At 36.1% G+C, this 27,876-nt stretch overlaps 2 protein-coding genes across 2 annotated transcripts; one reads left to right on the top strand and one right to left on the bottom strand.

The window, feature by feature from the left end:
* The first annotated feature begins 1,502 nt into the window (after window positions 1–1,502).
* LOC113523074 (organic cation transporter protein-like) lies at window positions 1,503–14,433 on the top strand. The gene is made up of 12 exons (XM_026908942.3): window positions 1,503–1,659; window positions 2,876–3,099; window positions 4,521–4,707; window positions 6,068–6,197; window positions 6,369–6,497; window positions 7,236–7,428; window positions 8,510–8,615; window positions 9,390–9,622; window positions 11,322–11,401; window positions 12,184–12,359; window positions 12,623–12,777; window positions 13,166–14,433. Exons 1-12 carry the CDS (start codon window positions 1,633–1,635, stop codon window positions 13,221–13,223), a joined length of 1,698 nt encoding a protein of 565 aa, XP_026764743.2. The 5' UTR covers window positions 1,503–1,632; the 3' UTR covers window positions 13,224–14,433.
* A 976-nt stretch (window positions 14,434–15,409) lies between these two features.
* LOC113522985 (general transcription factor IIF subunit 1) lies at window positions 15,410–27,126 on the bottom strand. Its single transcript, XM_026908841.3, has 13 exons — window positions 26,912–27,126; window positions 24,418–24,596; window positions 22,877–23,011; window positions 22,183–22,284; window positions 21,423–21,491; window positions 20,437–20,558; window positions 19,973–20,089; window positions 19,687–19,798; window positions 18,904–18,969; window positions 18,584–18,726; window positions 18,048–18,161; window positions 17,523–17,649; window positions 15,410–15,649 (listed from the first exon to the last, which is right to left on the bottom strand). The coding sequence occupies exons 1-13, from the start codon at window positions 26,933–26,935 to the stop codon at window positions 15,439–15,441; spliced, it is 1,521 nt and encodes a 506-aa protein (XP_026764642.1). The 5' UTR covers window positions 26,936–27,126; the 3' UTR covers window positions 15,410–15,438.
* Between the last annotated feature and the right edge of the window lie 750 nt (window positions 27,127–27,876).

The raw sequence follows: 27,876 nt of genomic DNA, 5'->3' as shown, positions 1-27,876 counted from the left end.
CCGAGCTATTGGTATACACCGGCGGGGCACCAGTGAAGGATGATAGGTGAGTATGAAGCAGGTCAGTTAGCTCGTCGTGACGAATTCAACAAGAATTGTTCACGATGGTTTCCAGGGGAACCACGTGGAGGTCGACCTAATAAGACATATTGCTAGCAATGGGGCTGTCAAACTCCATTGCTAACAATCCCTTTCCCCCTATTAAGTGGGTACTGAGAGCATGACTTTTAATGATAACCTTTCTGATGCGGATTGATGGGCGGTGAGTTATCGTTGTGGATTTCTCGATTTACAGGTTAAGCAGTTGATGGAGTCGATAAAAATTTTTGGAGAAGGTTTGAGACCTTTTGAAGAGGGTGAGTATTGTGCCTAACTGCGGTTGTCAACTCGTCTGATAATGTACAATCAAGATTTCACAATATAATATACACTTAGAATTAAGTACAGATAGACTAGACTGATCACATATGCTTGATAGCGCAGTTATCTAACATGTTTACTATCAAGTCTGTAAATTTGGGCGTATTGATTCAAAAAGGCATTGTTAAGAGCTGATAGGTGACTTATCAATACAGATACAACGAGCAGACGCTGCCAGCTTTATCCACGCGGTTGCCTGGCGCTGTGATATAGTAAATTTCTGTGTAAACCGCAAAGAATACTTTCTAATATTATATATATATATATATATATACAGTAGTTGCCACGCTTGGCAGACGGGTTGGCAACCGCGTTAGGCTTTTAGAGATTTTTTTATCTTTATTTGCTTATCCCTCGCCATTAAATTTGATTAAGAGGTGACTCTTACGACACCTACAGGAAAGGTTTTATCCATTCTATCCTATCCTATGCCAGGAACACACGATGATTTTAATAATTGATATAGAATTAAGTTATTGTCATTATTATAGAATTAAACAAAATAATTCCACTCAAATTGCCACATCAAAATTTGATTTTGTTACGATTGAACGTGGCGTTTTTTTGTGGAGCAAAATTTACTTCTGATAGAAATATCACTAGATTCTTTTCAGCAAGAATAAATAGTAGATTTGAATCTTCCATAATTTTGTAATGTCCATTAGGAATATAAAGAAATCACTTTTATTCTAATTTTTCTGCGACGTAAAAATTTTTTTATGCAACTTAAAATGACAAACAAGCTGACGGCCCACCTGGTGGAAAGTGGTAACCGTCGCCTATAGACATGAGCAGTACCATACCAACAGAGTATACTGTTTCACCTATGATACCCCCCATACGTTGCCATTCCTGAGGACTCAGGTGTTATTATTCTGTACCCTGTAAATTCACTGCCATATCCCACCCTTCACAACTGCTTCAAGGTAGAAACACGAATGGGACAGAGGTGCCCGAGCAAACGACTTTTGTACAAAATCTCTCTCTGGTGATAACGATAACGATAAGAGACAATATATTTGGGGTATCTATCGTTAAAACAGCAAAGCCGATTAGCTTATTATATAATCGAAATTATTCACAATTACTACTATAGTAGAAACCAAATCTCATATCTAGCTATACGTATCGGTAGATATCACATCTGGTTATGAAGTCTGCAGTCCGCTATTATAAGTGATAGTGTAGTTACGTGTGCAAAACATACATAGAATGACAGAAAAATCGGCGAATATTGAGGTATGCAATTTATAATTGAAAAGGATTTCAAATGTCATTATTCAGACTTCTGGGTGGGAAGTGCTAACCGTCGCCTGTAGATGTAAATAGAGGGGAAGTTATTAGGTCGACTTACACGCGGTTCCCCCTAGAAACCACCTTGGTTAATTCTTCATGAATTCATCACTATGGGCCTCATGATCTGCTTCTCACTAATGCCCGTATATTGATAGCGCAGGCGAGGTCTCCATTCCACCATGGATATTGCAAAATATACTGTGTTGCCCAGATGCGTTACCATTCCTGTGGACTACAGTGTTATACCTCTATACCCTGTAATTTTACTGCCATACCTCACTCTTCAAATCGATATAAACTTGAAAGCACAGATGCATCCCGGCGGGGACACGAGTAGGGCAGAGGTGCCCAAGCAGACACCCATCCGGTATAAAAACTTTCTAGTTGCCAAATAACAAAAAAATACTATAGTCAAATATTGAATTTAGAAATATTAATTCACATTTGAAAATAATACTTTAATATTTTATTAAAAGATAGCATATACAGTTTCATGAAAGAAATAAACTATATTACAAGGTTGTTTTAATTAATCTAAATTAATTATAATTAATTTAGATTCACTAAAACAAATAACTGTAATATTTATAATAATTATAAATAATTATTAATCAGTTGTTATTTTCTTGACCTACCCCAATAATAAAGTACCGCGTTCGTGACTCACTGTTCATTCCAAAGGCTGATTGGTAGAGAATGCTACTGGCATAAAGTCCGCCTTTTGGGGGAAAGGGATTGTAAAATGGAGACTGAGAATCCCATTGCAGGTCGACCTACTCGCGGTTCTCCCTGGAAACTATCATGGTTAATTTCTAATGAATTCATCATGATGGGCTAACTGGCCTGTTTTCATTCTCATCTAACACCCTTCACTGGTGCTCCGCCAGCGTATACCGCTAGCGCAGGCGGGGTTACCATACCATTTTTACCCATAAAAAAAAGTCCGCCTTTTGTACCTTTTTTATACCAATAAAGTCAATTAAATAAAAAAAATTGTATCATTAAAAAAAAAATAAGTATGCGAGATATTTGTATTTATTAGGTATTAGATATTTCTGCCTCATTTAATTTCTGTAATGTTGTAAATATAGACGGTGTCTCGTTCATTAAACAGTCTCGCATCAAATATTCTTCTATTATGACTAAAATATATTTTTAGGCGTCAGAGGCGTTGAACATAAAAGCTTCAAAGGATGATGTTATGGAACGCATCATCCAGCATGTGGGAGAGATGGGGACGTACCAACGCTGGCTAGTGTTAGCAATGTGCCCGTTCGGTATGGCACTGTCATTTATCTATTGTGTACCAATGTTCGCGACAGCCACACCACAGAAGCACTGGTGTAGGGTGCCTGAACTTCAACATTTAGACATTGATTTGAGGTGAGTGAGATAGCTAAATAACTCGAGAGCTAGAGATAGATAGAGCTAGGTAGATATCTCTATCTAGCTATTGTCTATGTTCAGCAATAGACTGTTAATGGTTGATGATGATGATGATAATAAAATATCTAGATAATTTTTTTTGTTTCGTGCTTCATCACACAAATTCAGTTTACATAGAAGTGAAATAAATGATAAAAAACAATACAGTTTTTTATATCATTTCTTGTTATAACTACTACTAGTATTAGGATACTAGTGAGAGACGATCAATAGGGATGAAAAGGCAAGCCAGTCATAGTTCAACTGTAGTTTCAAACCTTATTTGGATGATTAGGAAGTTTAGACGCCATGACAGTTCCTTACATACGTAGTACTTACCAGAGGGAGACTTTGTATAAAAGTCGATTGCTTGGGTACCTCTGTCCCATTCGTGTTTCTACCGTGAAGCAGTTGTGTGTGCATGGCTGTGTTTCGGTTTGAAGGCTGGGATATGGCGTGAATTTACTGGGTACAGAGGAATAACACCTGAGTCCTCAGGAATGGCAACGCATGGGGGTTATCATGGGCAAAACAGTATACTCTGTTATGTTCATGATACTGCTCATGTCTATAGGCGACGTTACTACTTTCCATCAGGTGGGCCGTCAGCTTGTTTGCCATTCTAAGTTGTATAAAAAAAAAGTACTTATCTAGCTAATTGAACTTAAAATTAAATAAGTAATCTTAGGTGTATAAATCGCTGATGTATAGAGGTTATGATTTCCTTGAAATTTCTTGCATTTTTTTCTGTTTGTAACTCATCTATTAAACTCTAACTCAACACTAATATTATAAAGAGGAAAGATTTGTATTTTTGTGTGTATGTAGGTTTGTAATGAATAAACTCAAAAACTACTTTACCGAGTTCAAAAATTCTTTCACCATTAGAAAGCTACATTCACCCTGAGAAACATAGGCTATATTAATTGCTAGAAAAGATTAGGGGTCCTTACTAAAACTTTAGTAACGTAACTCAAGGTGTAAAAAAATGCTATCTTTCGTCACGTGCGCTGCGGAAATTATTAGTGATAGAACAAAAGTATGTTCTACAATATTGAAGAAAATATCAATAACTACAAAAAAACTTCTCGATACTATATGTCTAACGATTATTGTTGTCACAATAATCACTTTTTTAAATGTTGTAAAAATGCCCACCCGTGCGAAGCCGGGACGGTCCGCTAGTTATTCATAAAAAATAAAACCTCCTCTTACAAACCTATTTTAACTATTACACTGTTTTGTCACTTTCATTCAAATTGAGAAACTAGGACAAAAGAGAGAGACAAAATAGTTCAATAGCTAAAATAGGTTTATGCAAGGTTTGACGTTTTTATGAATAAGGGGGTAAATTTAAGTCTTATTTGTATGTATTTTAGACGAAATCTATCAATACCGGGCGCCGCAACAGGATCTGATTGGAACCGATGTATGGTGTACAACACAAATTGGACAAAAGTGTTGGAAACTTTAAAGCCTCCACCTCCAGAGACGCCGACGGTGCCATGCCAATACGGCTGGGAGTTCTTATATGATGACATACCTTACGAAACTGTTGCCAGCGAGGTAAGTTGTTCATAATATTAGCTCGTATAGAAAAAGAAAATTGAGACAAAGTCTTATTTTTTCAATTTCTTTTTATGTGTAACAATAATTATTATTAATTTTACCAGAGGGAGACTTTGTACAAAAGTCGATTGCTTGGGTACCTCTGTCCCATTCGTGTTTCAACCGTGAAGCAGTTGTGTTTGCATAACTGTGTTTCGGTTTGAAGGGTGGGATATGGCGTGAATTTACTGGGTACAGAGGAATAACAAGTCCTCAAATGGCAAATATCATGGGCGAAACAGTATATTTATTATGTCCATGGTATTGCTCATGTCTATAGGCGACGGTTACCACTTTCCATCAGGTGGGCCGTCAGCTTGTTTGCCATTCTAAGTAGTATAAAAAAAAAAAAAAATTTTAAACTTACGCGTTGTTTTCACATGTTTTAAATATACAATCGGGATTTAACGCGATGTAAAAACTTTTACAGGTAAATAGTACCTACCTACTTGCTTCTTTATTGCCGACGTTTCAACGTGGATTGCATTACGTGCTATCGTGACCATGACTATTGTTAATTTATAATAATAAAGCTAGGTCTAAATTAAATCCAGCAGTAATTACCAGAGGGAGACTTTGTACAAAGGTAACTTAGGCACCTCTGTCCTATTCGTGTTTCAACCGTAAAGCAGTTGTGTTTGTATGGCTGTGTTTCGGTTTGAAGGGTGGGATATGGCGTGAATTTACAGGGTACAGAGGAACACCTGAGTCCTCAGGAATGGCAACGTATGGGGGGTATCATGGGCGAAACAGTATACTCTGTTATGTCCATGGTACTGCTCATGTATATAGGCGACGGTTACCACTTACTATCAGGTGGGCCGTCAGCTTGTTTGCCATTCTAAGTTGTATAAAAAAATATACCATTGCACACAAAGATTATAGTGCTATAAATTATTTTGAACAAAAATGTATACCTAGCGAGCTAGACTCTGTAAGAGTTCTCTTAATAAGAAAAAAAGTAACAGATGTTGAACAAAAATAAAGTCGAATCTTGATCTTGAATGTGTTTATTAATTTTGTACAAGAACGTCATAATCGAAAGTGTCAGATAATAACATTATTTTTCTTTTTTTTTTTTTTTATAAAGGGCTAACAACGAGTTTACATACCAGTTATTAATTAAACAGATGCTCTTTTAATTTGATCTTGAAGATATTCAGCGATAGACCATCACGGATGTGTACTGGTAGAGTTCCATGATCTTGTTTCTTTGTAAATAACGTTCAGTTTCTCATTAGTATAACATTCCCTTAATAATTTCTATTTCTTTTTGTATCTACCTATGTAACTATAGACAAAATATGTTCTCTTTCAGCGCGGATGGGTCTGCGACCAGGCCAGCTATGTGCCATTATCTCAGGCGATATTCTTCGTCGGCTCTCTGGTCGGTTGCTGTCTCTTCGGCTGGATGGGTGACACTTATGGCAGGTTACCAGCATTTATAGGTAAGTACAATTTGAATGATGATGAGATCTTGTAACGTATACACAAATACACAAACAAATTGATAATCGCTCTCTTTGCTATCGGTTAAATATACAATTTCATAAAATAAAATTCAATTCAAGATTTAGTTCAATTGCGACCTTAATTTATGTATTTTTCCTTTATTTCAGCGGCCAATATAGTTGGATTTGTGGGTAGCATCGCCAGTATAGTCAGCAAAGGTGTTTGGGACTATACAGCAAGTAAATTTCTGTGCGGAATGGCAAACGATAGCTGCTATGTGATGTTATACATTCTAGGTACGTCTGGAGATCGTTTTTCAACTTATTGACGCCAAATTATTATTTATTTTTAATTAGTTTTATCAGAATTGCGAAAAAGCTGATGGACCACCTAGTGGAAAGTGGTAACCGTTGTTTATAGACATGAGCAGCACCATAGAAAACATGGAATACTCTGTAATACTCGTGATATTCTTCATGCGTTGCCTTTCCTGTGGCCAAAGATGTTACGCCTTTGTTCGAAATCATTTACACGTTTTCATTTATGTCCAAAGAGATTTGATGTTGTTATATGTATACGATACTCATGGGAGAATTATTGTGAAAGAGAACTAGCGGTCAATATTTCTTATATCTTTTAAGTCGACCATCACGAGGTTCTCCCTGGAAACTTATGCACTTATCCTGCTAGCGTACACCGACAATACAGACGGCATCACCGATCCATTAGTGATCATCGTATCACTCGTCAACTGTCCACTGTTGAACTTAGGACTTCTCTATAAGGGGTGCTTTGCCAATTCTTGTCACTCTTAGCAAGTGGGTTGGCAACTGCAATCAGACTTTAGTAATGTTTTAAGAGAAAGGTTGCTGCCCATTCCAAGATCATTAAAACCACTTAGTCGCCTCTTACAACACGCAACGGGAAAAGAAGTGATGGCAGGAATTACCATTCCCTTGTTATCCATTTTGTCTTCTAATTTCCACTGTAATGAGCTTTCCCTTTTTTTGAATACTTATAGGTATACATTTCAGTTCTAGAGTACGTGGGTCCAGGACATCGGACCTGGGTGACGAACATGACTATGGCGTTATTCTGCGGTGGTGGGGCAGTACTGACGCCAGTGTTGGCACTGTGGGTGCAGGACTGGCGCAAGCTCGTGCTCGTCACGTCACTGCCGATGCTACTTGCGTTAGGCACGCCCTGGACAGTGCCAGAGAGTGTAAGGTGTGTTAAATCTTGGCAAATAAGTGTTTTTATTTTTGAATGGGCTATAACGGAATGGAGCCCCACCTGCGCTATTGGTATATGCTGGCGGGGTATCAGTAAGAGATGATAGATGAGGTCAGTTGATCTATCATGATTTTTTTCTCCCTCCCTATTTTTTCCTTCCTTCTGGAAACCATCTTGGTTAATTCCTGATTGTGGCTTCAAAAATTAACTAAGATGATTGAGGTTGAACTATATATGTATATGTTCATGTATTTATATTGTTAGCAATGGATCTATTGGATCCTTATTACTAACAATTCCCTCCCCCCAGTAAATGAGTGTTAAATGCCACTCCGCCTTGTTCCGCCTAAGCTTATGATATACCATGATGGCGGATCAGTAAAGGACGAAATGATGACAGTGAAGTAAGATCACGATGGTTTTTAGGGGGCACCGTGTGGATGTTGACGTGACTGGGTATATTTTTTTTTATACAACTTAGAATGGAAAATAAGCTGACGGCCCACCTGATGGAAAGTGGTAACCGTCGCTTATACACATGAGCAGTACCATAGACATAACAGAGTATTCTGTTTCGCCCATGATACCCCCCATGCGTTGCTATTCCTAAGGACTCAGATGTTATTCCTCTGTACCCTGTAAATTCACGCTATATCCCACCCCTCAAACCGAAACACAGCCATGCAAACACACCTGCTTCACGGTAGAAACACGAATGAGACAGAGATACCCAAGCAAACGACTTTTGTACAAAGTCTAGTCTGGTGATATTGTTAGCAATGGGAATTAACCTCCCCATTACTAAATATCTTTTCCTCACAATTTACAAACGCCTGCCCACGATGACAAATATTCTATTAAAATTTAATTAAATGTAAGTATTTTGGAGAGAAAAAAATAAGATTTTTGGCATTCAAATTCTTGCTGTGTATCTCATGATAAGGTACTCGGCGTTATTGTAATATACATAAAATTTTTGTAGACTTTTTTTTTTATTAGCTGCCAAAGGCGATCGATAAGTGATATATAAATATAAAATAATTTGTCTTTCTTTCCCTATATTTTTTTAATACAGATGGCTAGCATCATCTGATAAAATGGAGAGAGCCACGACAGTCCTTAGAAAATTCGAGAAGGTAAACAAGAAACAAATACCGGAGGATGTCTACACCGAATTTATTGTGAGTAAATTCTGTAAATTAAAACTTCTGTCTCTTAGATGGTTTAGTAAATTAATTCGAGAAAGAACAAGACGGTCCTTCTTTGTATTATCTCATACATGCAGTAGCAAAAATGTACCTATCTACGGACAGATTCGTTGGCTACAAAAGGGCTGTTTTTGATAATGTACCAAGAACTCTGGTTATATAAAATATATCACATAAATACTAAAAGAATAATGTTTATTATTTATTTTTTATTTTGTAGGCAAATACCAAAAGATAGTATTAGGTATGTAATTACCGTATTACTAAATTCGGATTTTATTAAATTTTCGAGAAAGTAATACATTATCGTTTTATATATTCTTTATTGCACTTGTAGAAAAAGATACAGTGATTAGTTTAACAACTTGTTACTAAGGGTGGTCTTATCTTTGAAAGAGATGTCTTCCATCCATTCCAGTACATTGAGAGAGAGAACGATTAGCAGGTAATCTAGTGCAGGAAAGGTACAAGAAAGAAAAATTTAGTTTTCTTGATGTGGATGCTATTAAAAAGGAACAGAAGTGGTTGAAAAAGGAACACTTTCTCAACCTATCCTCGAATCTTTTAAACATAGCATGAAATAGCACTTAGTGACTTGATATAGTGCGACCAATCGTTATCGGTAGAAAATTCTCTTTCGGTTGACCGTATTCATAGACCGTATTGTCTCTGTTTATTTTTTTCAGGATGATAATGGTCTCATGTCATGTTATTATAAAAAAAAACTAACACTTTATTTTTTTTCAGGCCTCGTCTAAAATAAAAAGTAATTCAGACGAGTCTATGAAAGCGCTCCTAAAAAGTCCTCCATTGAGAAACAGCATGATCGCAATAATTTTAGTGACGATGTTGACTTGCATCGCTTTTGATGGCATTTTGAGGCTATCTGAGAATATAGGGGATAATTTCTTCGTAACATTTGCACTGTCGTCTATGGCTGAGATACCAGCTTTAGGTGTTGTTGTGTTGACCTTAGATAGGTAAGATGAGCATTATTTTTTTTTAATGCCTACCATATTTTTTTATGTAACAGGACTAACGAAGGAAAGAGAAGAATTCATGCGCCACTTTAACTTAAATAAATTGAATGTTGGTCTTATTCAATCTATGTTAGCTGAACTTAAACCAGAAATTTTTTAACATCTCTGTAAAAATTTTTATGCTTATTAATTCTTCTCTTTCCGCGTCTAGGAAAAGTAGATAAAGTTTTGTTTGAGATCAGTTCAGGGTACAATAGGACTGATATACCTGAAGAAGGTAAAAGCCCTTAAAATAATATTAAAAAAAAGTAGGTGGTTCACCTAATGAAAAGTAGCTTTTGCATATAGAATAGATACTTTTTATTGTTTCTTCCATAAAATTACAATAGTAAATACAAACAATTACAAGAAAATAATACACTGAAAAAACATTGAGCGATCTTATCGGTAAGAGCGATCTCTTCCAGGCAACCTTTGGATGGAGAAGATTAATTGTAAACAGTTTGACCGGACGTACATATATACATATACAGCCTACAGATATAAACAGACATGACAGAATTCGTTGTGATGCATAGGCATCACAGCGAATTCTGTACCCAATGGTACCCCTCATGCGTTGCCATTCATGAAGACTAAGATATTATTGCCTCCGTGTATTCTAATTCACTACCCTTCAAATTGAAATACAGTGGGAGAGTGAGAGGTTGTTAGTAGTGGGAATTAGCGATCGGGTTGGTAGCAATTTGTTGGCGTGAATTTACTGGGTACAGAGGAATAACACCTGAGTCCTCAGGAACGGCAACGCATGGGTAGTATCATGGGCGAAACAGTATACTCTGTTATGTCCATGGTACTGCTCATGTCTATAGGCGACGGTTATCACTTTCCATCAGGTGGACCGTCAGCTTGTTTGCCATTCTAAGTTGTATAAAAAAAAAGCAATTTACCGACATGGTGACCTCCACGCGGAATTTCAGAAAGGATTCTGGAAACTAATATGGTTGATTCACGATGAATGCATCACGATAACGCTAACTGAAGTTAAATTGTCTAGTTTCATCTTTACCTATACTTTTACCCCTTACTGGTAACCCGTTAATGTGTACCGATAACGTAGGCATGGTTACCATTTTATTGACACCAATTAAAAAAATATTATTTATTTATATGCTTTTGTACATTCACTTATAGATATTAGGTTATAACAAAAATGTACACATGTGGACTTATCCCTTAAAAGAATTTCTTCTTCAACCTTGAAAACCCGGAAGTAGAAAGTATCTATAGGGTTTGAGATCGAAATCGAAAAAGGTACTGTTAGCGATACCAAAAAACGCGCTTCAGAAGTGATTCGAGGATAGGAAAAAACGCTGGCATAAGTGTATTATATCTGAGGGGGATTGCATTAATTTTTGAAAAATATGAAAATAACGGTTATTTTTTTAACAGACCTCGTATATAAAGCATATATATAATATATTGGTTTTATATATAGCTACATAGGATGTGTAGGGAAATTTTATCCACGAACAAAATGTCCAATTCGTCTCATTTCCTCCAAATCAAAATCGATTTCTATAATTATTTTACAATGCATGAAGAGTGATAAACCAACGTAGTAATACATTTGTTCGGTTGTAGTAATATTGTCCGGGAAATTGGGATTTTTGTACAATGAAATCATAAATTATTTCAGGTTTGGCCGTCGTACCGTCACTGTTGTGACCTTATTACTTGCCGCCATGTTTTCATTTTTATGTGCATTTTTTGCAAGAGGTAAATACTTTTTTTATTATTAGATTTAGATCAAAAAGGTACACACCAAGTTATCTACCTAGATACGTAGTAAAATTTTTTTTATAAATTAATTTTGGGTATTTTTAGTTAAAACTTTTTTTTTTGGATTTTCAACAACCATTCTGTTAATTCTAATGACAACCAAACTAGGCCATAGTGTACCTGATTCTCCTGGCAAAGTTTTGTCCCCTCCCCACTTGATGATGAATTTTTACTGATTTCGTTTTAATGACGGATATTCGTGTCGATATATATATATATATATATATATATATATATATATATATATATATATATATATCAGGTTCTTCTAGTACTGATGGCGAAAAAAAGGATTCACTCCTTATAAGACAGATTTTTGGGTAATGTAATATTGCCTCCTTATCGGTACTAATGACAACATAAAAGGGAGGAAATGGGATTGTTAATAGTGGGAATTAGTAAGCCCATTGCTGGCAAGATACTCTGTCGGGTCGCCCTCCTCGTGATCCAAGTGAATTTATCACAAAGGTAATTGTCCTGCCTTTTCATTCTCATCTATCATCACTGGTGCTCCGCCAGCGTATACTGTTAACACAGGGGCGAGGGGGCGGGGGGAGGGGCATTCCATTAGCCATTAAAAAAAAATTGTCACAACAATGAATGAATGATTTTCACAAATAACACCCTCTGCTTTGTATTCTAGACTTCGATTCGGCAGTTTGTTTTCCATTGGAAGTTTTACACAAATAGTGAATGATTAAACAGATTTCCTTCTGCAGGTCCCGCACAAATGACCCTGGCGGTGGTAATGCGTTTCTTTGTGAATATGGCGATGAGCGCCGAGACGCAGATTGTGCCCGAGATGTTGCCCACAGCGGTACGCACGAGCGGCAACTCTCTCGTACACGTCACCTTCTACATAGGGACAATCTTCTCGTCTTATATTGTCTTCTTGGTGAGTTTATCGTTACAATCCATTAAAATAATAAATATCGAAGCCCGTGTAACAAGCATGGTTTCAGGGCTGGGGAAATGGTCGGGCTATCGTGCCTGTAACTAATTTAATGACATTACAAAATTTTTAAATATGAAAAATCTCTCTAATGGGATAAGAGTTGTCTGATCTTGGTATCTCGAATATGGCATCATTACATAAAAGCAAGATGAAGAGGCAATAATGGATGCATAAAACTGCATATTTCGATGCTCTAATTACAGGGTCGGTACTGGCAGCCCCTACCGCTTCTATTATTTGGCCTGATGTGTGTCGTTAGCGGTGCTATTGCATTGCTGTTGCCAGAGACCAAAGGGCGCGCCATGCCACAGACAATCGCTGAGGGAGAGAGGCTGGTCAGAGAAACAGTATTATGCGCGTAAGTGTGGTTTTTCCTGGAAATTTTCGACAAACTAATATCGTATCATAAGTGATATTAGCTGTTTATAGACATGAATAATACCATGGACCATATGGTAGACATGGTGGGATATGGCAGTGAATTTACAGGGTATAGAAGGATAACACTAGTCTTCAGGAATGACAACGCATAAAGGGTATCATGGGTGTCAAAGTATACTCGTACTCTGTTATATCCATGTTTATAGGCAACAAAAATAATATATAAACAAAAAAAGATTTTGTGCACTATGTGGTGTGGTCAACTGGTATGTTAGCAATGATTGGCCAGTTCGATATTTTGCTTACATTTTATCCCGTGGACACGATTTGTTCTATTTAAACATTTTAAATATCGTTTGTTACAGAAAACGGACGAGAGAAGATACCTACAGAGAAATCCCACTTATCATATACAATAAATAAATTAAATCTAAATTCTTAACCCTTCTTTGCATAATGGTATAAATTTCTATCATAACATTGAATGCCCAAAAATTTATAAAAGAACAATTTCACTTTAAGTTGATCGTGTCTGGATACCTTTTTAATGCCCATTGCAGAAAAAAAAAACATAGCTGTCAACTGTCAAATTTATTTTTTTAAACATTTTTCTTTAATTTTGAACATGAATTATGTCACCTTGATTTATTGCATCAATAAAAAAAAATGCAAAGAAGGGTTAAACAATTGACTAATTTTGGATAATGTTAAAGAACTTTACAAAATTTGTGAAAAGAAAGGTCCTTCTAACTTATAAACGCTAAATAAATTTATTCAGTTGCTACGTGTAAATGAATGAACAGGCTTTCTTACTTAATAATAAGTATTAGTTATTGATTTATAGTGACTTTGTAATACATTAGTCTTCGAGTTAAATCTAGTCAAGTGTTGCCATGTGAATAGATTCTTAGCGAAAAGAAAGCCAAAAAAGGAAGTTCTCGATCCGTCTGTTGTTTTGTGACTTCGTCACTAATTTTGAACCGATTTTCCCAATTCTTTTTGTAATCTATAGCCTTTATTTCCACATTGGTCCCATTTTAATTTTGTAATGATTTAAATTGCTTTTTTCTCGATGAAAGCTGCTTGTTATTACACCTACATGTAAACACCTAATTGAAAGTTCTAAATTCAATTATTTACAATGTTATAGAAAAATTTTTAGTTTATTTTTTTTTTATATTCATTAGTGCCTTCAGAAATAGTTGCTTTTTTTGCGAAACAATATACTTGTTGTGTATCTGTAAATAATAAAAAGCTGCATAGACGAGGGACATTTTGTCCGTAGGTGAAATTCTCCATTCTTAGACGTTTACTTACATAAACACGTGCCTTGCGGCATGAAGTTTAGTTTCTATATATTGACTGATAATAGGGTTGTCTGTGGTTTGTACAAGACTTTAATTATGCAACAACTGTGTTTCAATTCCGTTTTGTTCCTGCAAAATAATTAGAAGGAATATTTATCTCTTCATACCACATAGGGGTGGTAAAGTGCTGTGATGCCATAGATTGCAAGCGTTCATCAACTGCTTGCAATCAGGAAGACCGTATTTTCGATTGCCATTGTAATAAAAATAAAGATGTTACTTTTACTAAAGTGATAAACCCGATGAGATTATAATAAAATTTTATATTTACACTGTTTTTCTTTTTATGTATTACAACTCTGATTCTTTTATAGAGGCATTTCATCACTTATGATTTGTAATCGTATCACGAAAGCTTGTATAGAATATTAGACAGATATTAATTTTTATTACATACGAATTCAATTTTAAATCATGGTCCTTTGTGCCGGATACTATTTTATGAAGACAGACATTTCTTATTTTTTAAATTTCTAGAAAATTCACATCTCCCCTCTTAAGGAAAGGAGATGGCAAACTAACCCCCGGCAGAAGCACAGTTGGCCGGGGTTCAGGGCCCCAGGGAGTGAAACCGGCGTACAATGCGGGCAGAATCTAAGAGCACCGCCTTCTGCATCTTTCCCGGGAGTGAGCCGCCTCGGAATTCCAACCGTCTGAGATGTTGTTCCAGACTGATTGGGACCGTTCACCGACATAACGATTAGAATGATTTCGGTGGATGTCACCCCCCACATTTCGGTTATCATTATTATTAACGTATACGTTCTTTGCATTGTATACGATCTCAAGTTTAGTCACTTTTCTGTGGTCCTTTGAGCCGGACATTTTAATGTAGATATCATATAATTCTATATTTCGTTGCATATGAGATGTATATAATTGCAGTGGAATATAGTATTTATAGTTAGTCAACTATATGGTCCTTCGAGTCGGACAGTTTTTATTATTGGTGCATTATAGCATATTTTCCAATAAATATAAGAAAATAATAATTCGCCGTGTGTGTCTCGGCATAGAATGGACCACCCCTCCTGTCCAGTGGGTGTCGTAAAAGGCGATTAAGGGAGGGCGAGGGATGGGTAGGAGCCTTTCAAAACATCTCTAAAAGCCTAATTGCGGTTGCCAGCCCGCCTGCCAAGTGTGGCAACTACTGGCAAAAGTCCCCTTATGGGGAAGGCTTTTGTCCGGCAATGGATAGTTAACGGCTGAAATAATAATAATAAAAAAAATAATAAACTCATCTAAATAAATACAATATTTATTTACAAAGATCACGTCTGCTTTATACTCAAGTACATTTTTCCATTGATATTCTGCTTGACCGGATTGATCCGCTTCAGTATTTGAGTCATCGTTTCCACGAGCCGCTCGCTGCTCACGCCCGTCCGTTTGGACTTGAATTTGGTGAGCAGTTCCGTAGTGGTCATCGGTTTCCGCGCGAGGTACCGCCGCACCGCCTCCTCTGTCACGCCGCACTCGTTGCTGCATCACAAATTTAATAATAATTATTAGTTTTTTTTTTTAATTGGCAAACAAGCTGTGGTCCATCTGATGAAAAATGGTGACCGCCATCTATAGACTTGGAACAGTACCACAGATAATATAGAAATACATTGTGATGTCTATGGTACTCCTCATGGTTTGCTATTTTTATGGCCTATTGTGTTTTTTTATGGGTGATAATGGAATGGTAACCCCAACCGCGCTATTGGTATACACCGGCGGGACACCAGTGAAAGATGATAGGTGAGGATGAAGCAGGCCAGTTAGCCCATCGTGACGAATTCAACAAGAATTGTTCACGATGGTTTCCAAGGGGAAGCACGTGGAGGTCGACCTGATAGGGCATATTGCTAGCAACGGTGCTGTCAAACTCCATTGCTAACAACCCCTTTTCCCCCGGCCTATTGTGTTATGCCTCTGTACTTTGTAATTTCACTGCCATATCCCACTTTTCACGTCGGAACACAGCCATGTACACTCAGCTGCTTCACGACATAATCACAATTGGAATAGAAGTACCTAATTCCCTTGGTAAAGTGGACACACTTATATACACTGATAAATTATTAAATTGATCTCAAGTGATATCAAAATAGAGTATCCATTTAAAAGACTGTTTTAATTAGTGATTTCAACTTGAGATAAATATAGTGGACGACACAAAAATGATTAAGTGAACGATTGACTGAATTATCCTGCATTTTGCGTGTTGACATGTAAAAACAGAGGAGGTCTTTGCACAGCAGTGGAACATTTCCTATATAAAAAAACCAAAAACTAGTTTCCCACTATTACGGTAGCCATATCACAATGTGATTTCAAATTATCATCATAGTTTTATACTCCACTGATGCCTTGTTGTTGCACGTCATTAGTATTTTTATTGGATGAAAATGGAATGGTAGCCCCGCCAGCGCTAATGGGATACGCTAGCGGGTCACCAGTGAAGGGTGATCGATAAGGATGAAAACAGGCCAGTTAGCCCATCATAATGAATTCATCTGGAATTAATCATGATAGTTTCCAGGGGGAACCGCGAGGTCGACCTGGTTGGGTATATTGCCAGCAATGGGATTCTCAGTCTCCATTACTAACAATCCCTTTCCCCCCGTTATTAGTATTAGGGATGGGTAATGTATAGCAATATTTTAGTTACAATATATGTAAACTGATCAAATAAAAAATATGTTAAAAGACTGTTATCCAAAAAATAATATTGGATAAAAGACTTTTAACATATTCGAAAATAGATATATAGATAGATACTCTTTATTGTTTCCTCCAAAACATTACAATAGTAAACTTATTATAGATACAAACAATTACAAGAAATAATCACAATGAGAAAACAATGGGCGACCTTATCGCTAAGAGCGATCTCTTCCAGGCAACCTTTAGATGGAGAGGAGTAATTATAAACAGTTTGGTGGGAGGCACGATGAAAAATTTTGTTAGTTCTAAATATGGGAGATGTGATACATATAATAATATAAATATTATTCCTACTTATTATTATTATATATAGATAATAATTTAATTCTATTTTAATATTTTTTAAACACAAAGCATGCTGTGTTTGCCTCTATATGTAGGAACAGTTAGCCGTAATCCACTAGTGTAATGTATTGAAATGTTTCGCTGTATCTTATGTCAGTGATCCTAAATAAATAAATATCCGACCGACATGGGCGATATCGAAATGGGTGATGACCTTTTTTCCACCATCAATGTTCTGAGGAACCCAATATATAGGTATACTAATTATGCCTAATTAATATAAGCGAACGAATACGCTATTACAAAAAAAAAAAAAGAAATAAACATTAGATAAAACAAAAGTAATGGTACGAACACATATGCAGGGTCGAGCTTGGCACGTTTAGCGGGTGGAAAGCCACTGTGTGTAGCAGGTGCGGTCGGGGCGGCCCCCTGCGCCGGCGCCGGCGAGCCTGCACGGGACGTGCTCGCACTGCCCGGTGCTGATTGACAGACAAACAAACATATAAGTTACCTGTTTACGGTCAATGGTTGTCTATATTAAAATTATTTGACACTGGCAATATTTTTTTACAATAGTTAGTTTTTGGCAGAGATCTATTACTGGGTACAGAGGAATAACACCTGAGTCCTCAGGAATGGCAACGCATGGGGGGTATGTATCATGGGCGAAACAGTATACTCTGTTATGTCCATGGTACTGCTCATGTCGATAGGCGACGGTTACTACTTTCCATCAGGTGGGCCGTCAGCTTGTTTGCCATTCTAAGTTGTATAAAAAAATATTCTATTTTTTAATTTGCGGAAGAAAATATTTTAGTGATGGGTTTAGTTTGTGTTGCAGCACAATCGACCGTAATGTATTAACAATCTGTCTCACCGGAAGCACCGCTGGCCACTCCATTCTTGTCCTCCTTCTTGCTTTTCTTGGGCTTCTTACTGCTGCTATTCTCCGGGTCGGTGTCCGAGTCCGAACTGAACTCACTGCTCGACTCTGCGACATATTGCATACATAGTAAGTATATTAGGCAAATTGGCTATAACCTAGTCAATTTAAAAATAAAAGATCAAATTAATTGTTTCTTGTCACGAAACAGATATAATATTGTTCACATTAGCGAGGAGACTTGGTAAGAGTCTAACCCCCTTTTATTGGGGGGAAAGGGATTGTTTTATCAGGCTGATCTCCACGCGGTTCCCCCTGAATACCATCATGGTTAATTATAATGGAATTCTTCGCTATGGACTAAGTGACCTGCCTTTTCATTTTCACTTATCATTCCTCACTGGTGCCTCGCTCGTGTATACCGTTAGTATAGGTGAGGTTAACATTCCGTTATCATCCATTAAAAGAAGAAAAAACCTAACAGAGTTGCTTGGCTTTAACTTTTACATTAGTATGGTCAAAATAGCCACCTTTCTTTTCTTCATTCTTCTTTTTCTTCTTGGTGAGTTTGCTGGCCCGCTCCTCTCCTTCCTTCGTGGGCTCGTCCTCTTGCTCCGACTCCTGCTTCTGCTCTTGCTCCTCTTCCGAATCCTCATCTGAGGTCAACAGCTTCCTGGATAATGAAAGTACAAGTTTAAATCAGGTTTACAAGTAAATTTTATTAGGTAAGTATAAATCGTGCTCGAATATAGATCGTATACATAACTTATTACAGATTTAAGCTCCATCTAGTGGAGGATTCTTGAAATATAATGGAGGAGGTAGTTGATTTAAAATTAATTAATATTACCTGAGCGCGTCTTCCTCGGCGACTCCCTTTAGTTCCTTGTTAGCCTTTGTCTCGTGGTCTGATTCACTGCATAGTAAAACATAATGTTAAAAAACTGTACCACTTTAAAAAAAAAAACGAGTGGTAAAAAGAATGTTCTGAACGATAACACGACAGTTAGTGACGCATTGTTCTGTCTGAACGTGTCTGTTGGACCACTGGTGATGAACAAGTTCTTTAGTCGATTAATGTAGTGTAACTTCTGAAACGTATCTCTAAGCGCCTGCGCACATGAGGGACAATTTCTGGCTTACTTTTTTTTTTTCATTATAACTTATATAATAAAAAAAAAAACAGCTTTAATTATGGCTAAACCAATTATTTTGATTTAAAAACTAAACTACTAAAACGACTTTGATAATTAAAAAAAAATATGGGAACAATCTATAAAAATATCCTTTCAGATAAAAAAAAAATACAAACAAATTGGGAATCTTTTTCTTTTTGAAGTCAGTTGAAAATAGATAAACGATTCCTCAGATCAAAGATGCGCAATGCACACGAGTCCTTCGTTTATTAACCATTACCAGTTTTTATTAAGTTTTAATTAAATTATCGAATAACACAACAAGAAGCTTTGTCCTCCGTGAACTAAATAACTCGTCTGCACAGGCCGTTAAATTTTAAAAATCTTTTTCCATTATTTTTAGTGCTATTGCCACTTGTTTACTTGTTTATTTTACTTTTTTAATTCTATGGCTACACACACAAATATGAATCTTATTACAAAGCAGTAAGGTATACCTGTCTGAAGAATCGGATATGTAGTCTTTCTCTCGGCCCTCCTCGTCCCCATCGTCGCTCTCCTCGAACGCCTCGTCTTCCACCTTCTTCTTTTTCTTCTTATTCGCTGCAGCTATAAATATTTAATACTTTAGTAGATTTTACCGGCGACACATTTCAGCTTCCCAGAAGTAGCAGTTTCGGCTGTACGTTGATAAGTCAGTCAGGACAAATGTTTTTATAAGCATAGAAGATAAGTAAATTTATAAGAGCTTTTATAATATAGATAGGTATACAGGTTGCTTACCTTTTTTGTCTTTCTTCTTCTTACTCCCAGAGTCGGAGTCTTCTTTCTCACCGGCTTCTGACTCTGATGAATCTTCGCCGGACTCTATCCACTCGTCCATATCAGATATTTTTAAATCTGGCAATAAATATGTGGTGATGAAGTGCTTGCAGGAGTATCAGATGTAGTTTTAATATAAGTGCAAATGAATATTTTATTATTTTGGATTCCAGCAGACAGACAAACAAATTTTAATGACGAACTGAGTTTGTGACAACCTGTGTACAACAAACTAAGTTTCTAACAAATCCTGTTTACAATGAACCGAGTTTTTGACAAACCCTGTTTGAACAAACTGAGTTTGCAACAAAATAAGTTTCAATGAATTGAGTTTATAACAAACCCTGTTTACAACTGAGTTTGTGACGAAATGGATTTATAAATAAAAAATAGATGTAGTAAATAATTTAAATTCGAGAATTTACCTTTCTTTGCCTTAGCTCCTTTAGTCTTCTTCTCATCAGGGTCCTCCGCCTCGTCGGCGCCCTCGTCGCCGCGCATTCGCTTACGGAACATCAGCGAGAAGTAATTCATTACCTTATTTCGTCTGAAACAAATAAATGTATGTAAATAAAACCTTATGGCAATCTCTGGTGGTAAATATGGTTACACAAAGTTCGGAATTTAAATTTCGGATTATATGCCTCTGTACCATGTTATTTCTTTACTACATACAGGATAAAATTGATATCATTTAGTATGAAGTAATTTTTAACTGACTTGAAAAAGAAGGATTTAGGTTGTTTTTGTTTTTATTATGTTTGTTACCTCATAACTCCGTCAGTTGTAAACTGATTTGGGAAAACTTTTTATTATCTAAAAGGATATTAGATTCTTCCCATAGATATTTTATCAAAGTCGGTTCGGTAGTTTAGTTTTTAAATCAAATAACTGGTTTTCCATCCATACTGATATGGTGTGCTCAGGTCTCCGATACTGACATGGTGTTGACTAGTTGTCAAGTTAGTATAGGAAATTCAAAAATTTTTGCAGGTTTAGAAATTTTGATTTATTAAATTTCTGTCCTTACATATTCTATATCATTAATTCAGTTTAGGGAGTTAAATACCCCGTAAACTGTTTAAATATTATATAATAAATGGACAGTGTATTCTCTAATCTAGAGCTTTCATTTGTCTCTCGAAACACAACCTTATACAACTGTATAAGCATAAATGGATGGTGGTAAAAAATAAATAGTACATAAATATCAGTGCTTTTATATATATATATATAAGTTATATAACTTTGTATAGTCTTTCTCTGAGAAAGTTTATAAACATTTTAGTAGCATACTGTGATGCTCTTATCCCTCATTTTAAGTGCTAGTAATTAATGCAAATAAAAACAGTAGAATGTTAATTCTGTTTTAAGTTCTCAGCATGCAGTTTTAAGAAAATTGTTACATTACCTTCCAAACTCTTGTTCCGCTTCCTCGGCAGATAGCGCTTTGTACCTTTGGATAGGCTGAAAGTTGTACCTAAAATTAGATTAATACTTTTTACATTTATAACAAGTATGGACAATACTGTGGACTGAATGGAGAATAATTGAAATTTCAATTTCATAATCTTGAAAAATTTTTTTTTAATCTAAGGAAACATCTTTATAGATAGATACTCTTTATTGTTTCCTCCAAAATATTACAATAGTAAACTTATTATAAATATAAACAATTATAAGAAAATATTACATTGAAAAAACAATGGGTCTCCTTATTGTACAAGCAATCTCTACAGAGGGAGACTTTGTACAAAAGTTGATTGCTTGGGCACCTCTGTCCCATTCGTGTTTCTACCGTGAAGCAGCTGTGCTTGCATGGCTGTGTTTCGGTTTGAAAGGTGGGATATGGCGTGAATTTACTGAGTACAGAGAAATAACACCTGAGTCCTCAGGAATGGCAATTCATGGGCGAAACAGTATACTCTGTTATGTCCATGGTACTGCTCATGTCTATAGGCGACGGTTACCACTTTCCATCAGGTGCACCGTCAGCTTGTTTGCCATTCTAAGTTGTATAAAAAAAAGGCAACCTTTGAATGGAGAAGAGTTTATAAACAATTTGATTGGAGGCACGAAAACCTGTTCATTTTTAAAATACATACATAATATAAATATAAGTATAATAATGAATATTTCTTTAGTGAAATATATATGTTTATTGTAATTACCATTCTTGTAGTGGGTACGCGTCTATAGCGCCATCTGCCGCGTGCGTAAACACGTAATACGCCGCGTTCTCTGACACGCCACCCTCGCGGATGCCTTTAAATCTGCACAAAAATAGATAAAAGCCTTACGTTTTTTTTCCAGTTTATGAGTATATAATATGTTATATTGTCTATTAAATAGCCGTGTGGTCCCGGCATAGAATAGGCCACCCCTTCCTTTCCCGTGGGTGACGTAAGAAGCGCCTAAAGGAAGTGTGAAGAAAGGGCAGCAGCGTCCCTCTTAAAACATCTAACTGCGGTTGCCAATCCACCTGCCAAGCATGACAACTATTGGTAAAACCCCCCCAGGGGGAGGCTTATGTTCACCAGTGGATTTCAGTTGGATATTGTCTATGAAAACAACATAGATAAGTTTTTTAATGGGTGAGAATGGTATGGTAACCCCGCCTGCACTATTGAGGTACCAGTGAGAATGATAAGGTGAAAGGTGATAGATGAGAATGAAAGCAGGTCAGTTAGCCCATTGTGTAGAATTACACAGGAATCCACGATCGTTTCCCGGGGGAACCGTGTGGAAGTCAATTTGATAGGGTACATTACTAGCAATGGGGCTGTTGTTATTAAACTATCTCTTTCCTCCCGACATACATAAGTTTTCTCTCAAACTCAAAAGTAGTGTAAATAATGTACTAACTTCTTGCCAGTCTTGCCGCCCACTTTCAGGATCCACGGCTGGTCCTCAGGTTTGTATTTGCGCGATATAATACCAAATTTCTTGCGTCGCGCTTCCTCTCTTACATCTCGGCCGTACTCCGAGCCAGCACCAAACCTATAATAATAAACAATTCAGACACTACTACAGGGAGACTGTACAAAAATTGTTTGCATGGATACCTTTGTCTCATTTGAGCTTCTGCTGTAAAGCAGATATAACTGTGTTTCGGTCTAAAGGGTAGAATATGACAGAGATATGGATTTAATATTGTATATTAGTCCTTAAAAATGGGGGGGAAGGGATTGTTAGCAATGGAGTTTGACAGCCCCATTGCTAGCAATACAAGGCGTATTGCTAGCAATGGGGCTGTTCGACCTCCACGTGGTTCCCCCTGGAAACCATCGAGAACAATTCTGGTTGAATTCGTCGCGACGGGCTAACTGACCTACTTCATCCTCATCTATCATCCTTCACTGGTGCCCCGCCGGTGTATACCGATAGCGCGGGTAGGGTTACCATTCCATTATCATCCATTAAAAAAAAAGTCCTCAAAAATGGCAACATATAAGGGGTACCAACATATAGGCATCACATTGTATTTGTCCATGATTTTACTTGTCTACAGACAGTTGCGACTTTCCATCAGATGGACTGTAGCTTATTTGCCATTTTAAATATAGTAAAAAACAAACAAAATTTGTTTATCTCTATACCAGTTATAATTATTGTAAACATGTTTTACTACTTATAAACGAATGAACGAACAATATTGGGAATAAGCAAGACATATCAATATTTTTTTTTATACCACTGAGGTGGCAAACAAGCATACGGCCCACCTGATGGTAAGTGGTTACCGTAGCCTATGAGCACCTGCAATACTAAGGGTATTACGCGCGCGTTGCCGACCCTAACAATGCAGTTGTATAAGTTTTAAGGCATCTTATTACTGAAAGCAATCTTTTTAAGACAATTTTAATGGACTAATTGTTGTACAAGTAGATATGATAATATTGTATAATTAAAAAAAAAATAAACTAAAACTTAATGTGTATTAGTATTACTTATGTATAACTTAATTATATTTAGACAGCTGAACAGACTTATGTATGTTTTTTTTTTTTATACAACTTAGAATGGTAAACAAGCTGACGGCCCACCTGATCGAAAGTGGTAACCGTCGCCTATAGACATGAGTAGTAACATGGATATAACAGAGTAAACTGTTTCGCCCATGATACCCCCCATGCGTTGCCATTCCTGAGGACAGTAAAATTTTTGTCTGTCTGCCTGTCTGTCTGTATGTTCGTTATAGAAACAAAAACTCGACGGATTTTAACGAAACTTGGTACAATTATTTTTCATACTCCTGTACAGGTTATAGTATACTTATCATCACGCTACGATCAATAAGAGCAGAGCAGTGAAGGGAAATGTTACAAATGTCCACCTGTGCGACACCGGGACGGGCCGCTAGTACTAAATAATACTTGGTAAATATAAACATAAAAATTGAATACTTTGGCATTTCTTCTTCCAATCCTTTGAATTCTTTTATATTGTTTTCCCTCTCCATCTTGACATGTGTCCATTTTGCAAAATCTACATTGAGCGTGGCATTGAATCTCATTACATGGTACTTTTTCTTTACATTCTTTGGAACTCTGATCTTAAACTCTTGCACGGCTGCATTTGATTGCTGTAACAAAAATATTGTTACTAATGTATAATATACTAGATCTTCCCCTGCTTTGGATGGGTAAATAGATAGATAAATTAATATTTTATATTAACTTTAACAGTAAAAATTTTGATACATGATTGTGACTTTTTAATGGATGATAATGGAGTAGTAACCTCACCTATGGTGATGGTATACACTGGCGGGACACCAGTAAAAAATGATAGATGAGAATGAAAAGACAGGTCAGTTAGCCCACCGTGATTAATATGAAGGTTGTGTGGGGGGAAAGGGATTGTCAGCAATGGAGTTTGACAGCCCCATTGCTAGCAATATGCCTTATTAGGTCGACCTCCACGTGGTTCCCCCTGGAAATCATCATGGACAATTCTTGCCTTACCACCTTACTGCATTTATACAATTGTATCGTTGTGTTTGTAAATTGCCTTGCTTATTTTCTATATTACAATATAATGCAAATAAAGTATACTCAGTCATTCATTCATTCTTGTTGAATTTCTCATGATGGGCTAACTGACTTACTTCATCCTCACCTATCATCCTTCACTGGTGCCCCGCTGGTGTATACCGATAGCGCACCCCACCTGCGCTATTTTTATATCATTCCATTATCATCCATTAAAAAAATATGAAGGTTGTAAATATAATGTAAGTTGGACTCTATTTTCTGCACTTAGCCTCTCATTTTGGCCGTTGTGCATATGAATCTAATATGAAGGTTTCCAGAGGGGATTTCCAGAGGGGACGTGGATCTGGCAGGGAATATTGCTAGCAAGAAGGCCACATTACTGACAAGGCAGAATTATATATATATATATAGATGATGATAGAATGGAGATGCATTGCGAGGACCTCAATTGTAAAGTAGAGCCTCACCGATGATCATCATCATTATACAGATCACTATCATTATAAAGACCATGACAACTCTGTCAAGAGTGTACGACTAAAGAGAAATATTACAACAAACAAACATACAAAACACTTTCCTCCTAATAAAATTACTATAGAAGAATAAATGTCCAGGTAGAACTGAAACTCTTGTGAATTTAATAATAATAACTATGTTGGTATGCTGACAGCTCAAGTTCTATTATGATTTAAATCAGTCAAGGTTATGCCACCAAACCAACACCAGACTAAACAACAGTGGTTACGGGTCTTGCTCATGCATATGTGTTACATCATAGAATAAAAATATTTGTTAAATAAAGTTACAACCCTTCCAATCTTATTATTTGAAACTGTGGTAAACGGTGATGGTGACAAATTTACTCAATGTTTTCTTTGATTAATATTATGTATTATTCTTTAATTTGTAACTGTTAGTTTTCCCAAATAAATAAAAAAATGAAAAGAAAAAAAAATCTCATCTTTGTCTATGAGTTGAGTTTATGAGTTTATTTCTTTTTTAAATTAAAAGAACATTTCAAATTAGTCATATAATTAAACAAATTGATGTAGGTATAACTAAATGTGCTAAATATCTCTTCCACAGAAAGGTCCCCAGCTACTTATTATATTTATAAAGGCTGCAATACAATATCTACCTAAATGTAAAAGAGAATCTGTTTTCTACATTAAGCCTCTCATTAGAGTCATGCTTAGTCAGCCAAACTTGGTCCAGAAGCACAGAAGTTTCCTGTGGACTTTTACAGACCTCACGGAGTGACCTCACTGTTCCAAAGATTTCTGAACATCAAGGACTTATAGCTACACATTTCAGGATTATGTGAGCAGCCAATTATTCAGCATCAAAACAGTCTCTACACAGAGAACTGTCTGTGGCCCCTATTGTGTATAAATGTTTATTTAAGGGGCAATGGCCTGTCAATCTTAACTTTCTATCTATATCTTTCTACCTATTTAATCAGTAGTCATGGTTTGTTTTATAGATGTTACAATATAAAAGCTATCTTGATTTATTTGTCAAATGATAATCAGAAATTTCATAAAATTCTCTCATATCAAACAGGTCAATTTGGTATACATTGAAATGTTATGACTTAAAAAGAACACATTTCAGATGGATAGAACCATTGCTGTTTTAGTATTTATAAGAAGCATTATCCTAGTCTTAGCTCCTAGCAGTGGAGACCTTAGTAATATTATAAATTTGAAATTTGGTATACGGACAATTCATAACCTGGATTAGAACAAGTACTTTTTAATTCACATAAATTCGTGTTGTAACTAGATAAAGAAAAAATAAAAAGCCGATAGCTAGATTCTAGCTACAAGTGCTGATATAAGAAACAAGGAGAAAACACATAGAACCTTGGTAGAAGGTGAAAAGAAAAAAAATAACTTACTGATGAGCCACCTGCAGTCGTCATCTTTGAAAAGTTACAATTCTAAATAGATATGACTAGTCTTACACATTGATATTTATTCTCATGCTTAAGCAATATTGGATGTTCAATTATCAAGATGTATAAGAAAATAACAAAAGATAAAGACACTTAGAAACAGACAGGAATAAACTACTATAGAGATGTCTAAAGAATAGACATTTATTTTAATTTTCACAGAGCAGGCAACAATAATAGAGGAATTACTTAAGTAATTATATAAATGACAATGTCATAACAAAGTTATTTAAGAGTTGGCGTTGCATTATATATATAAAACTGGAAAATCATTTATGTAACCATTTAAAAGTACCTGTCAACATCTATACTTATAATAAATCTGTAGAAAGGCAAATTCTCAGGGTTTGCTAGAAGAGAACTCTTACAGAGTTAAGCTCGCCTGTTGTACATTTTTATTTCATATATATTATGTTTGTAATTTTTTGTGTACAATAAAGAATATATATATATATATATATATTTCTAAAATATATATATATATATATATATATATATATATATAAAATAACTATCAAGGAATGAATAGTGATCGATACTGATGGCAAAAATTCAATCAGTAAAATTTTTGTCTGTCTGTCTGTATATTCGTTATGGAAACAAAAATGGACGGATTTTAACGAAACTTAGTACAATTATTCTTCATACTCCTGTACAGATTATAGTATACTTTTAATCACGCTACGATCAATGAAGGGAAATGTGTCTGTTACATCAAAACCCCTGAACCGTGAGGAAGGACATAGGCTACTTATTTTACGAAAAACGACGGAAACGCGAAGTTGCGGGCAACAGTTAGTAGTATAATAAATGAGCAATCGTAGTGTTATTCGTGTTTATTTATGCATATATGTTGCCGAAGACATTTATAATAAAACTTAGTTCAAAATTTCAACAGAAATAGTCAT

Source organism: Galleria mellonella, unplaced genomic scaffold (assembly GCF_026898425.1).
Source record: "Galleria mellonella isolate WM207_F2 unplaced genomic scaffold, CSIRO_AGI_GalMel_v1 utg38, whole genome shotgun sequence".
Classification (NCBI taxonomy): Eukaryota; Metazoa; Arthropoda; class Insecta; order Lepidoptera; family Pyralidae; genus Galleria; species Galleria mellonella.
Note: the sequence above shows the minus strand (reverse complement) of the source record. Positions and strands in the feature narration are given on the sequence as shown.